Below are 15,158 nucleotides of genomic sequence, written 5' to 3' on the forward strand. Positions count from 1 at the left end.
ATCAGTTCCATGGATCCACCCGGGAACCGGACCGGACCGGTGGTCCGGTTTCCGGGTGGATCCCGGTTCCAATTTTTCGGAACCGGTCCTTAGCGGGCGGTTCCTGGTTCTAGGTCGAGAACCGCCCGCCCGGACCATGCACACCCCTAGATAACTATATGTAGTAACAAAATATTGCAATATCAACTAAAATCAATCACAAAGACATCCAGAATATTACAAATTCCCAAAATATCATAAATAATCTAAATATATCTAACAAGGAGGATTTTTTACTAACACCATGATGAAACCACTAATTACCGGATGAAATAAATGTGATCAAGCCAATGATCATCAACACCTCCCATGAAGTCATTGATGGGCCAGGAGCATCGAACCATTCTATTTTTTATTTTTTTTTGGTCGAAAGGAAATTTTTTTTTTGCATTCATTCGAGCAAAGTTTGGACAATAGAAGCACTAGCTTCAGAACATAACAAGTCCAAAAGACAAGAGGGAGGATAAAAAACCCAATTAGCTGGAAGGGCCTTTCTATCGAACCATTCTATTCAGATGCGGGCAAATCCTACTAATTTTGCACCATTCGAGTATGTTCTTGCTCGAGTTACTTTTGATACCGCTGGACAAATTGTACCATCTCCACCGCCCATTAAGACCCGACGCATATAAAGGAGATGAGAGATGGCATGGAGGGATAATTTTTGAAAATTTGATACCAAAAATTTAAAAGACAAGGTCGCTGAGAATACTGTATTACCTCCCCCAAATTGCAAACTTTGTTGATAGCACGTGGAATTGATAATAGAAAACTAAGAAAATTCTAGAAAATTTAAATAAGAGCCCAAAGTGGATATTATTTCAAATAAAGGTCTAAAATGTCCTCATTTTCTCAAATAATGACCTGAAGTAAATCTTATTTAAATAAGGGTATGAAATAGTCATATCAGTTTCAAAAAAATGATTCAACTCACCGGCTAATGAAGGATAATTTCATCTTTTAGATTTTTAATATTTTTTTTCTTTGAGGCTCAGCGATCCTCGCCCAAGTCCCTCCTACTTGTAGCCATCGCCCCATCGTCGGTGAGGCAATGGCAATGGCCAGCAAGGGATGCCAACCAGAGGCAAGGACCAACAAACCACCAAAGGCAAAGGCCATTAGATCGAGGGCCCTAGGCGAGGGCCACCAAGTTTGTGCGAATGCCAACGACCTTCACCCAAACCAATGTGATGGCAGGCAACCGTTGCCCAAATTTGGGAGAGGGTCACTACCCTCTCCTATTTCTAGCGAGGGCCTAGCCCTCCCCTAGGCACAAATAGCCCTATTTTTTGCTTTTTTTTAAATATTTTTAATTTTTAATCTAATTTAATTAAAAATTTGTTTTGACGAAAAATATCCCTAATTGGCTATAATTTTTGCCCGGCTGACAAGGCTAATCCCTTATTTGAAACAATCATAATTATTTCAAACCCTTATTTGAAACATGATCTTTTTTATACCCTTATTCAAGAAAATAACGGCACTTCGACCTCTTATTTGGAATTTTTCCTCAAAAACCTACCAAATCCAGGATGAGTGGATATAGAAATCTTTTTTCGTGGGCCAAACTTAACAATGCATGATATTTTTCATAGATGTTAATAATCTAAATCTCCATTTGTTTTATAAATAATTAATAATTTGAAAAATATTTTCTTAAAAATGATCATTCGAATTGCTTACAAAAATAAATGAACAAAAAAATTCTATTGTCCACGAAAATGTTTAAATATAAATTTTTGTCAATAATGAAGATATTTTCCATTAATTAATTATTTCAAGTAATGTAAACAATTATTCTTAAAAAATCATCTTTTAAATCATTTATTTTTTATCAAACAATCAAATTTTAAGTTAATATTGTTGGATTTGTGGTATATAGTAATAATGGGTTATGTATATATGATAACAGAATTTTTTGTGAGCTAATTATTTCTTGATAAATGCACAACTGTCTATAAACGGTTCGTAAATAATGGGGAAAAAATTAAGGAAATGTGGGAACAAAAAGCTTCTCTTGTGCCCTTCTTTTTGAAACTCAGGGAAAATTTGAAAAATATTGCAAAACTTAGGCTCGGTTTCTTTCTTGAAAAAGGGATGATTTTGAAAATAGTTTCCAAAAATAATAATTTATATCGCTTACAAAAATAAATAGATGATAAATATTTTCATAATCCACGAAAATGTTTAGACATAAATCATTATGGGTGATGAAAATATTTTTCATTGATTAATTATTTTAAAAATACAAACCATTATTTTTTTGAAAAATATTTTTAAAATTATTCATTTTTTCCGAAACAATCAAAACCTTAAGGTCAAGCAGTAGGCCATCAAACAATGAGCGGAGGCAATTGCCTTCACATCACATGGCATGGACGCGTCCCTACCACAATAGCCTATGCAAATCGGAGTACCATGAAAAAGGATTTTCTTTCTAGATGTCGCGTTTAACATGGTCCTACCGTTACATAAATCGAGTAGACCCAAGTTGGCGCTACCGAAGGGAGTTGATCATTCGGTGCCGACATCAGAACTCGGACTTAATTGCCAATTAAAGCTCGATTGTACTACACTAGAACTTTCATTTCTCACCTCACGTGTCGTAATCTGGTATTGATGAAAAGAAAGTATAACTCGTATATAACATGCTTAATCGGTAACAAGTAATCAAGGTTTAAAGCCTCAATTTTTTGCACATCAATTATCATTGGTACGGCAATGTGCCAGTATCCCACAAAGTTGGCCCGATCATGGTGAAATCACCCAGTGTAAAAGGTTGAACAAATTGCAGGGAAATCTCTCTTTTCTTTTCCCCCTTCTGATATTGCAAATGTTTGCCGCAATCAGGCACAAAGGGTCAATCCTACAAAATGGCTTTCGGCAGCCTGACTCAATGCCTTTTGTGCTTGGCAACAACAGTATACCAATCATTGCAGAAAACGGCCAAGTGATGCTTGCAATTCTTCCAATGCTCGCCCCTTGGTCTCTGGCACTAGCTTCGCAGTGAACAAGATAGTTAATCCACAAATGCATGCGAAGATCAGAAAGGTTCCTGAAAGCAGCGTAGTCAAGACATAGGTTTGTTAGTACGTACGCTGACATAAAAACTCATCCAGTTCATGTATGTAGGCTCCAAAGAAGCGTAGCTGGTGAACACTATAGAGCAAGAATGGAAAAAAAGAGGAGGATTAATTACCGGGTGCGCTCCATTCGAACATGAAGTTAAAACTGTAGCTGACAATCCAAGAACAGGACCAGTTGGAGAAGGTCACCAGGCTTCCAGCTGACCCTTTAACATTTACTGGGAATACCTATTGAGAACATGTCCACCGGTATAAATAGGTTTCTAAACGTATATATGGTCTTGAAGTAGAGACTATAGAGTGCAATGTTAGACAGAAGGTATCCATTTACCTCGGACATTATGACCCATGGTAAACCTGCGATGCCTAGTGAGTAAGCTACGGTATACACCTGATAGCAATAATCATCTGTCAGCAACTTCAATACAACTAGTCCAGGAAAGACAGTTGAGGACTTAGAAGCAGCAATTTTATAATGAAGGTTTCTTTGTCAAAGTGTGCTCTCCTCGATATATTATTGCCTGGATAAGTATGATTGAGCAGCAACTCAATATGACCTCAACCATAAGAGATAGCCGTATAAGAGTTGAAAAACAAGAGAGTAGAAAAATATTTGTTACGCAGACTTACCATAATGCATACATACACCAAAATGGGAGTGACTTCTGTCCAGTTCTGCCGGTCCTGGTTTCACATGAAGATATTCAACGAAAAAGAAAATGAATCAGGCCACTTTATGAGATTAAGAAGAATGAGTAGGCTTGGTTAGTGTCTGAATACCTGCATGAAGAATGATAATGCTAGAACAAAGCAACTCAAGCTCATTCCGGCTGAAGAAACCTGAAAATGAAGATCAGACTTGGTAATGCTTATAAGCAACTTAATTTAGGAGATTCCATCGATAGTATTGGTTTTGTCACCATTAAAAGAGGTTTTCTTCCAGCTTTATCTGTCAAGATTACACTGAGAGCGGTTGCCGGAATCTGCAAAACAGGTGAGGAATCTTGAAAATGTGAAAAATAAAACTCATCGTCCAGCCAAATTCTCAATGGTTGCTACCTGGATGATAGCCATGCTTCGGGTACCAAAGCTGCTTGAAAAGTCTGTCAGGATAATTAGTTGAGATTACCAAGTCTTCACTCTTTATGATTAACTAACGAATTTATAGCATGATTTTTACCAGCTGATTCAAATATAGAGCTGGCATAGTAAGCAAATGCATTCGCCCCTCCAAATTGTTGAAGCACCATCAATCCGACTCCTATCTAAGCTTTGAAAACATTAGGAAATAGGGAGAAAAAAAGAACAGAGCAAAAAATGGCAAGCAATTTGAACAGTTGGAGGGAAGGCTTACTATGAGGGAATGAGTGTATCGTCGCTGGAACAAATCGAGAATTCTAGACTGGGATTCACGTTCAAAAGTTTCTGTATAGTCCTGTAAGACAATATCAATTGAAACATTAAAAAGTAAAAGGAAAAGGGAAAACTTTCTCCTATTGATATGTGAAATGGAGAAATTACTCTGATATCTGTTGCTTCCCGAGAAATGTCGACACTTTTTCCACGGAGTCTCTGCAATGTGGCTTCAAACTCCTTTTCTTGACCAACTTTTATCTGTCAGTGAAAAACTACATTAATTATCTTCCTTACAATGGAAAAGGCAGAATCATCACTCCAACTGCAACATTAACTTCGTTTCTTTTTATGATTTCAGATTTTTAGATAATTAGTGAACTCTTACAAAAAATGATCATGCAAATTGTCTTGACACGGAAACTGTGATACTTATGCCTCTGGTCATTCTCAGCACACCCCTAGACTTCAATTTGAGTCATGAGTAAAATTATTCCTTTGGCAAAATATTGACTTCATTACCACCCTTCCCAATTTCGGTCTAAAATTTTAACAGAGTAATGTGTTAGCGCATGAGAACAATTCAAAATGATTTCTATGCCTTGCGATACATCAAGGTGGGCTACAAAATACTCCACGTGGCATGCAGCATCCTACTTGTGCTATTCAGATTGTGCCATCATCTAATTATCGAAGTTCCATTATATCATGGTTACTCAACCATGAAATTGTCACCATTGAATGACAAATTTGGACATAACACCGATGAAATCATCACCATCGAATGAAGCTACATAGAGCAAAGTGATGGCCACATTCATAATTGAAGTTTCAAATAAGAACGACATAAATTACAATATTATGTGGCTCCTCAAGAGTACCTGGCACTCATAAACAACTTACCAGCCATCTAGGAGACTCCGGGATAAAGAATAAACCAAAAATTTGAAGTAAGCAGGGGATACAACCTGGAGATAAAATCATGGACAGTGACCTTATCATGCTTCCTGAGATAAATCTAACAAAACAAAGCAGAAGAGAACTGAGACAGTACCTATCAAAGCCAGGATACGCCAGGAAACGATAGTTCCAAGAAAGTAAATCAATGAAAAGCCACAGCATAGCAAAAACTGCAACCAGATTTAGCAAAGGTTGATCGGCAATGCATTGAATTGACACCACTAACATTATACAGCGGCCCAAAATTTTCACCTGATTTAAAGCTGTGAATGCCCCCGGATACTTTTGGGTGTTATTTCAGCAATGTACACAGGTACCTGTTTGGCAACAACATTAGGACCGTCTTCTAGAAATTAACTAGGATAAGAAATCTGAATGTTTGTGCCTTTACCACGTAACATACAATCCCAATGCCAAGTCCGTTTAACAGTCTTCCAATGTCAAGCCACCAAGCATTCTGCAAGGTTAGATGAAATACACCATTAATTGCTTCTCAGACTTTTCGGAGAATAGACAACTCAGAAAAGTAGAATATGATTGAAGTTTTGTGGATAAATCATTGACAATCTATGAAGCAAAATTCTGAAGCAACATTTAGACAGAGCACAAACCTTGGCAAATGCTATAAAAAGCCATCCGGCAGTGGAAAATATTTGTGAAATCCCCATTGTCTGCATCACATTGCATCAATTAAGAATTCCGTCAGATTTTTCGAGTTCTTCATTGAACATATATGATTTTCAAATTCACAAATAGCTGGAAAGGCTAGAGAATGACTTACACGTCTGCGACCCAGCATATCTGTCATCCGCCCATTAACCAAAGCTGCTATTAACCCTCCTATTGTTAATACAGAACCAAAAAGCGAATACTGTAACATGAGAAAGCAAGAACATTAAAATTAGAGAACCCAGATCGTGACTAAAATCCCAACAGTGCCACAAATAAAGAAGTCATCAGTAGCTAGCTCTTTAGGTCATGAGTTTTTTGGGATCAACCATGCTTTTACAGAGAAGTTCGAATGAATTCGCGATGATTATATCAGAGATTCTGCACAGAATCTACTGAACAAGGAATTGGCTGAACTGGCCAGAATTCATCATCCTTTCTAGCAATGCACTGAGGACATCTTATATCTCAGTTCCTGACGGTAAATTTTATTTTAAGATGCACAATTTTCAGTGTTTTCCCATGAATAACAGATATGCAGGGCTGAGACATTATGATATGGTAGCCATGTAGCATGTATGCTTGATAGGACTCACCTCTGCCGTAGAGAGACCCAAGTCCTCCATTATGCCCGACTCAGCGGGTGATGAATAACCAGACTGCATCATAAAAATATGCCACTAGTTATGGTCACCTCTACTTGGTGGAGAGTAATCTCATGGGAAACAACAGCCTGAACAGAGCAGTCGCCGGGGAGATCACATTACAGAGGCAAAACAAAAAACATGAAAGATTACATTAACTGAAAATTGGTTTTTCAGAAGTAGCTTTTCTCAGAAATGCAATCCAAGTAGTGAAACGTGAAAATTTCATGTCTCTGCCAGATCGAGTTTCCCTAACAAACCTAACTGATCAGAAAGGAGCAACTTCAGTTTATGACATTTTTATTCTTAAACAATCCAGGTCAACCTAATACCTTGGGTCTATTAAGCCATGTGATCCCACAACATGCCAGCAGGGACTTCTGCAACACTATTAACTAACTTCCACCCAAAATAAAAAAGACAAAAGGATAGAAAAGGCAATCAGACATTTAACAAGAATTGCAGGTATAGATCTTGCTTGCTTGTTTTTGCAACATCATACGAATGCCAAAACAAGAACCACCACCTTGAATCGAAATGAAAGTTCGACCAATCACACAAGCAAAAAGACGAACGTTGATCGATCGAGCAATTTGCTTCGTCGTCTTTCTTTCTCGAACGAAACATTCACTCGAATTCGAAAGAACCTGTGACAGAAATGTAAAAAAAGGAAAGCAAGACTGCCCGACAGAAAACAGAGCCGGGTCCCCAGTGATCGAACTACATGCAACCAATTCAGAAGAAGTTCGATGCAATAGTACTCACAGCGCACCCAGTGACGAAAGACCCGCAAACGGCAACGAGCGTGCTGAAGACGACGAGAGGCGTGACCGAGGGGTCGCTCGAAGGCACGGAGTTGCCATGGTTGCCATAGCCAGGGACTTCCCTGAGAAGCAGCAGAGAGCTTGTGGGCAACCCATCTTCTTCCGGGCTCCCTCTTCCCATGTTTCCTCTTTTATCATAAAGCGCTCGTGAAGAGCAAGATTTTGCCCAAAATGAAGGTGGCAAGAATCAGCTGCTCTGGCATATAAAGGACAGAGTGTTAGCGAGAGAGAGAGAGAGAGAGTTAGATGTGGAATTCGAAGACATGGACTTTCGGGTAGGCGAAAGTGCCGCAGAGACGGCTGCATGGGAGATTTACTGGCCAAAATCCGCATGTGCTTTATTCAGTGTTGTACTTCTTTTTCGTTCTCTGTCTTTATTCTTTGCTTGAGCAAGCGTGGCTGGCTTCCCCCTTGGTCTATTCTTTTTTTCTAGACTTGAATTAAGAATCCGCGAGAGGAACGTAGATCGACTCCCTCGGCCGATGTCCATCCCGGGCCATCGACCTCAGATCGACCCAAAACCAAAGGCCGAGTGAAGATTCGAGGCTCGAGCTCAAGTCGAGCCTCAGTGGCTTCGCCACTCGTCCTAGTCGAACGACAGTGATATAGTATGGAGATTGTAAGTTTAGGTGATTGGATTAAGCAAGTCCTTGCAAATGAAGAAGAAAAGATCTAGGCGAGCCCGTTTCGCCACTCCAGGGTCTATCTAAGACGAAAGAACCGATAAGCCCTCGCCTTTCATTTTACCTTAAAGTCTGGTTTTCGCTTTATCAGGTGGGGGTAGAGATGCGGTTTCATCGTCACGTTTGTCTGAATTCCGTTGTAGTTAGCCAAGAGGGTGAAAGCAACATGTGAAAAAGAAGATGAAGAAGAAGGAGAGACGGAATACTGAAAGGGACGATACGGACCAAAACGCCGGAAAATGGACCATCTTGAAATGTGGTTACGACAGGAAAGATGCCTGCATAAGATTGTCGGCTTCTCGCTTTTCAACTTGCAAGCACGGTCAGACTACTGGGGCTACTAGAATCATTAGTTGTCGATGGAGCCAATAAAGAAACAAGCGTGATCTGGGCCTAGGCAAATCAAAGAAGGGGGGCGTAAGATGGGAGTTGAATGTCGGATGAGGTTCGTGTCCGAACCGGGTGTTGGAAAGGTGGAGACGTGGAACGTGATAATCGTGTGGGATCATCGAAGGGGAAGGGGAAGAAGATACAGATTAGGTCCGTGAAATATAATATCCTGTCTTTCAAACCCCTCTCTCTCTCTCTCTCTACCTATCTACCTGTTTGGAGGGCGGACCAGATTAAGGCGTGAAGCAAGAAATGGGGAGTCTTTCAGGAGATGGGAGGATCTGATGAGGGGGGCCCTTCCGGGCTGCAAATCCTCTTGAGTCCACGGTGAGGGAAAACGACATATCACACGGACAGCAACCAGCCCGGCCCTGCTCATCGGAATGTCAACTTAGTTCTTGAAAGTTCCTGTCTAAAGCTGTGTTTGGTTCGCCTTTTGGGGAAAGTTTTGAGAAAATGCAAAGGATTTAAGCTTAAGGGTTTTCATGAAAAAGCAAATGAAGTGCAGAGTCAAAGGAGGAACTAAGCTAAGAGGTGGATGTGATGAACCGGGCAAGAAACCAATGCAGAGATGTAGATCTAGGTTTTATTTTTTTAGAAGGGGTAAAATTAGCCTTTTAATAAGTTTTAGTGGGCAAGAAAAGCAATTGAAATTTTTTTATTAATTGACAGAAGTTACCTATTGAAAATGCTGAAAGCCCAATATCAACTGGGGACTTTTAGCTTTGCCAAGGCTAATTTTCACTCAAGGCATGTGCAGAAAAGTTTTACCAAATGCCCTCAATTTTTCCTCCTAGAGATCCAAAATCCCTTAGGAAAGATAAACCAAACGCTGCCTTAATCCCCTAGGTCGTGCACTTGTGTTGAGGCGTAGGGGGACTTTCAATTGAAGAGACTCAAAGTTATCGGGATTTAACCGATTCACAAGACTTGCACATTGTTCCGTGAGTCTCTAGAAGCAATGGCTATGCTCTCGTACCCTCAATTATCAGAAAAAAGAATTGGACGATGAAGTTTCCATCTTAATAGAGAACCCAAACATCTAGATCTAAGGGCTCTATCTATGGGATGAATATTGCAGTACAAATGAACCCGTGAGCGGCTCATCTACTCTGATGAATATCTTAGATCGCCTACCTAAACAATGCAAAATAAATAATAAGCTTTGGCAATTGGTGAGCACGATTAGTATCTTTTTGACCAACTTGACCTTCTACTAAAGCTAGGACCTGTTCATGATGCTCTTCTTGACCATCACATTTTCACGTGAGTCTCGTTGCAATACCCGATCAAGGGCCTGCTAACATTTTGGGCGGGCTTGAACAAATTCCTAGACCCGTCAAATCGGGTCAGATCAGGCCCAATCAGGACCTTTTCAAGAGATGGGTGGGCTAGAGGACAAGGGGCTTCTTTTATAAACAAAAGCTCGACTAATTTTATGCAGATATGCTATTAATCTCTTTTATGTGTCAAAGAATCCTATTGTAGGCAAACTCAGAGCTCATGAACAATCAAATTGACGGTCCAAGTAAGATGCAAGCCAAAATATAGAATCCCACGCAATAAAAATAAGTTAATTTTTGGAAGGAAAACATGTTATACGTCTTATTCATATCTTCATGCAAAATCTATCGATTGCTAAAAGTTAACTCTTGGAATTTGTGAGAACCTAAATGAAATTTAAAGTGTTATTGGAAAACCCAGAGGAAGAAGGAAGGCATAAGACTGAAATTCCAGGAACGATGAAGAAAGCATCCTATGTGATTGGAGCATGTTTGTGCGGATAATACTTTTCCAACAATTCATAGGGCACGGTCATTGTCGCACTCGATCACGATCACAGGCTGACCCGTTATATGGGCTGGTTCCAATAAGGTTTCCGCGTCGAGTTGAGCAGGACTAGGCTGCAATAACCCAATCGAGACCTTTTTAATTTTATCAAAGATTGCGACTTTCTCATTTCCTTTAGTCTCGGCTTTAATTTCAACTTGGGCAATTGGTCAAAAATCAGCAAGTTGCTTCCTTCTTGGCCTGTCCTAAATCCGGAACCTTGAACGTCACGAAGTCCAGGCAATTCGGATTTTAAGGTGTGCAAGCGCGTGAATACACTTTCCTATAAATTACATCTGCCTTCATACGATGAACATTTGAAATTCAAAGTCATTTTAGGGCATACCAAAATCTCAAAGTTATAATTTTTATTCTTTTTTCGTGGTATTATCTAAAAGAATTAAGTGATCATCTCCAAGACTCCAACCATCATCAGCGTTGACAACAAGGTCGACAAAATAAAATAGCCAACTCTTAATTGCAATTGCCAATTGCCAATATAAATGGGTGCTTCGTTCAAAACTAGGTAGGTTGGAGATTAAGAACCCGAAACTAGAGTTGATTCCTAATTTTGGGATTGGGAATCAAATTGATTATATGATTGACCCTAAAACCGAGCCTAACATTTAACTAATATGACTATTATTTTATGGCAACAGATCACGTGATCAATTTATGGAATAATAAAGTAAGTAATATAACTTACGACCCAAAAAAAAAAAGCAATATAACTACTATATCTTATAGAACCAGAGTTTCACAATGAAAAAATCTAAAAACCAAACCAATCAAGATCGGTTACCTAACTTCGATCTAAGAACCTACTCGACCCTATGTAAATTAGTGGGATAAGACCGGTTTAGTTCTAATCTCGAATTAAATCAATCCAGTTGCTCACCCCTAATATCAAGATTGGTTGAGGTTCGTTACTAATTAATGCTCTAACCTAAGCCGGGTAGACACAAAAGCCTAATTAGATAGTGCAAAGAATCGCACGAGTAAATAGTAAAACGCTTTCGGTGCTAAAACGGTGCGTTTGGTTTGGAGCCGTGCAGGTGCAGTCTTGCAGAAGCCACCATTAATGACTTGTACGCAATCAACTTGCGTCCCTTGAACTTGGCAATCATTGGAGCCGTAAGGCCAATTCCTACGGCCTTTCTCCTACACAACAAGAAGCAAACCTCCAATTTGAGGACCAGTTTCTTGGCCTCATGTTGGACCAGGACGGAGATACATTTAATATGGAATGGTCTCATCTTTGTAGAATCGGTTATGCATGTCTGACACCAAAAAAATACCAACTCTTTACTATCGAGAGGTAGTAAATTCAGTCGACTAGAGCAAAATTGGGTCGAGACAGAAGTCATCGGTGAACAAGATTGATCGGGAAGCTACAAGCTTGTTGATAACATGGGAAAGTGATGATACAATATAGAAAGTCATCGATAAGAGCCTTCACCGAAACTTAAGAGAAGTTGATTGATGGAGTCATTGAGATTAAGCGACCTCGGATTTTGGTTATGTGTCGAGGTGGTGCCATTAATGAACGGAGCGAAAGTGTGCCGACGCACCAATTGAAGATAGAGATGGTGGATCAACACTGTTATAAATGCTAAGTTGTTAAGCTGATATTCTCAACATTTGTAAATTGTAGATAATCATTGCTAGATAACATACAATCGTGCATATAGATTGTAACATATTATCAGTATCTGCAAATAGGTTTAACAAGTTATTGATAAATTTAAAATCAGTAATTTCTTATAAGTAACCGCCGATGGCAAATAGGTTTACCTTTCCTGCATTTTAATTTCCTTTTTCAGAAAACTTTTCACTTTTCCGGTGAAACAATTTGTAACGCAGGAATAGTCGGTGATAGGATGAGATGAAGTTTACTTAATCGATTGCTTAATGCGTGTCACGCATATCTCTAATTTGTTATGATTGATTTAAATGACCCAGTTTCTATTTCGGGAAAAAGATTAATTCCATTTAAATTTTAAGCATGTTTTTGTTTTATTATCTGAAAGGTGAAAGATTTTTTATTTTATTTTTTTTGTACACTGGACGTAGTTTTTGCGCCGAAAGCCAGCAAAACTCGCCTCTTGGACTGCCCTGAATTTAAATGATATAGCATCAAGAAAAAATACATGACAAATCAAATTCAATCATAGTAATAAGTTGAAGAATAAGACCGACAAAATTACAAAGGAAGGAACATAAAAATTAATCCATGTTTATAAAAATCCATATTCGTACTTATCACGTGAACGAGATTGGTCAATCAAATAGCATATTTAATGCTTATATTGTGATATTATATTCAACATTGTGATTATCATCATTACATTGACACATAAAATTAATTAACTCCATCTGCTAACAATTATGTCTTTTTTTTTATAAGGCACAAGGTATCCAATAAATAAATAAAAATTGCGAAGCACTGAGCATATGTACTGCACAATAAATTCCATAATCTTGAAATCGGAAATCGACAGTATACTTTTTGAAAATAGCCCCTAGAAACCTACCCAATCAGGTCGACTTTCATGTAGTTCGTTCCAACACCCTAATTAATGAAAATAGCCAAGAAACGAGATTCCCACTAGGTCAATTCGATAGAACGAGGCAAACTCGCGAAACAGAATTTGAGCCAAGACTTTTTTCCGGACTGGAGTCCTGGGAGTTCTTCCAAAACTTAGGGCTTTTGGTTAGGAAACTTTAGGGAATAATATAGACTCTAGAGATGCAACGGTCTACTTAGTCCCTACTTAGTCCCTAGGTGCCAATTTTATTACCACTTAAATTAACCATCTTTTTCACACGCTAGTGGTGGTGAATTTGACATTGAAATGGAAGTAGAAATGGACATGTACCCCCCATCAAAATGCACATGACCACATGGATGGAATAGACCACGTGGGGATAGAGCAAAATGGGGTTGGCCATGGCATGGATTAGACGTGCTAGGGAGAAGCCATGTGAATTTGGGCAGTGTAGCTCAGAAAGAGGTTACTTGGCAACATCAACTTCCACGTCCTCTCACTTCCTATATCTATGACTTGTCAATTTCTTTTTCTTTCTTTCTTATTTCCTTTTTTGCACGTGGGCGATTTGAATCCCGACTCTATCCAATGTCCATGGATGTTTCGCACGAAAATTGCCCAATCTACGGTTAAAGAATTGCGAGCTTAATTACAAGATTACTTTGAGTAAGAGACACTACGATTTGATCATGAAATATGCTACTTCTGAGATCATCGGATGTTATTTTCCTTGACCCGTTTATATATTTATTTTTATAACTTGTAACCCAACGTGCCCAAATTATTAATGGTTGTGAAAATAACTTGGTTATCATATTGTTTGTCTTTCCTTTCCTCCTCACTTTCTTTGTTTTAAATTTGGTTAACCCTAACTCTCTCTCCATTGACAAAATAAAGCCCACTGCTTTATAATTTACGATTATTATACATATTTATTTAGGGCATTGTTTCACACACACACACACATATATATTAAGAAGGTATCTTTTTCCATCTGGTAAGAGACCAATCATTAGCTGTAGCCAGTCACTTTCATACCACGTGCCGTGTAATCAGGCTTCTGACTACGCGGTATGTACCAAGAGTTATCTCTTTTTTTTTTATTATTATTAGGAATTTTATTATGGTAGCATTGTTCATACAGAAAATTAACTTATTGTCAATTTCGACTTAATAGTACCATGTCCAAAATTATCCAATAAACAAAATCGAGGCAAACAATTAATATATCTTTTCGGAGACATTCGATGAATTGGAAAAATAAAAATAGAAATGAGCATCGGTACAACAACAAAACATAACAATTGAGATGATTAATGATTCTATAAATCTAACAGATACAAATACCAAACTAGGAACCTGCACACTGGGCCATTACCTTTCAATTTAAGCATAATCACAAGAATAATAAGTAGGAGAAAATATAAAGACCCAATTCGTTGCATACACCCCTTCGAAGAGGTTTTAAGACCCGATTCATTAATTGAATTATAGAAACTCAAACTCCCATACACATCTCGACAACCACTAAACCAAAAAAAGAAAAAAGAGAATTTAATACATAAATCGCACATTTATGGTATTTTAGGCGATACCCAGATCTACATACCATTTATCATCATCGTTGATTTGGATAGTTTTTAATTAATTGGATTCAAATTTACAAGATATCCACGTAGTTTTCTTCTTGCTTTTCTTTTGGGGGTAAGAATGTAAATAGGGGATAAAAGAGAGAGAGAAATAGGAAGAAAAGGATGAGAAAACAGCTCGACCGGGGGGGGAGATTGACAGTTGAAGGGTCGACGATATCCTCGTGAAATCAAATTTTCGGTTCGGCATCTCCCCTCCAGATATTCCCCTCCTTTGTCGTGACGTAACCCCTTGCTCCCCGCGCTTCCTGTTTGTAGCCCCGCCCCCGCACTTTCGAATAATCTCGTATCGACCCCACCATCGCCCCCCGGTCTTTTCAATCATACCCCCCTCCCCCCTCCATGATTGTGCTGTCTCGTCTACGTGACACACAAATCTTCCCTTAGATTAGAGAGCAACGTTTTTGTCTCCACCATCTCTATCTTCTTTCATTGCAACGTCATTCTAGAAAAAGTATAATAACTAAGTCGACTGAGCAACT

At 38.8% G+C, this 15,158-nt stretch overlaps 1 protein-coding gene across 1 annotated transcript; it reads right to left on the reverse strand.

The window, feature by feature from the left end:
- Positions 1-2,655: 2,655 nt before the first annotated feature.
- On the reverse strand, positions 2,656-8,107 carry LOC104432352 (sugar transporter ERD6-like 5). Its single transcript, XM_010044827.3, is given in 19 exon segments — positions 2,656-3,094; positions 3,239-3,353; positions 3,457-3,516; positions 3,756-3,809; positions 3,906-3,965; positions 4,046-4,108; positions 4,185-4,228; positions 4,306-4,390; positions 4,480-4,560; positions 4,647-4,739; positions 5,382-5,446; positions 5,533-5,608; positions 5,691-5,710; positions 5,713-5,755; positions 5,830-5,895; positions 6,050-6,109; positions 6,220-6,309; positions 6,704-6,766; positions 7,517-8,107. Coding segments are annotated over 19 exon segments (1,443 nt in total). The 5' UTR covers positions 7,697-8,107; the 3' UTR covers positions 2,656-2,969.
- Between the last annotated feature and the right edge of the window lie 7,051 nt (positions 8,108-15,158).

The sequence above is a fragment of the Eucalyptus grandis genome, chromosome 2 (assembly GCF_016545825.1).
Source record: "Eucalyptus grandis isolate ANBG69807.140 chromosome 2, ASM1654582v1, whole genome shotgun sequence".
Lineage (NCBI taxonomy): Eukaryota > Viridiplantae > Streptophyta > Magnoliopsida > Myrtales > Myrtaceae > Eucalyptus > Eucalyptus grandis.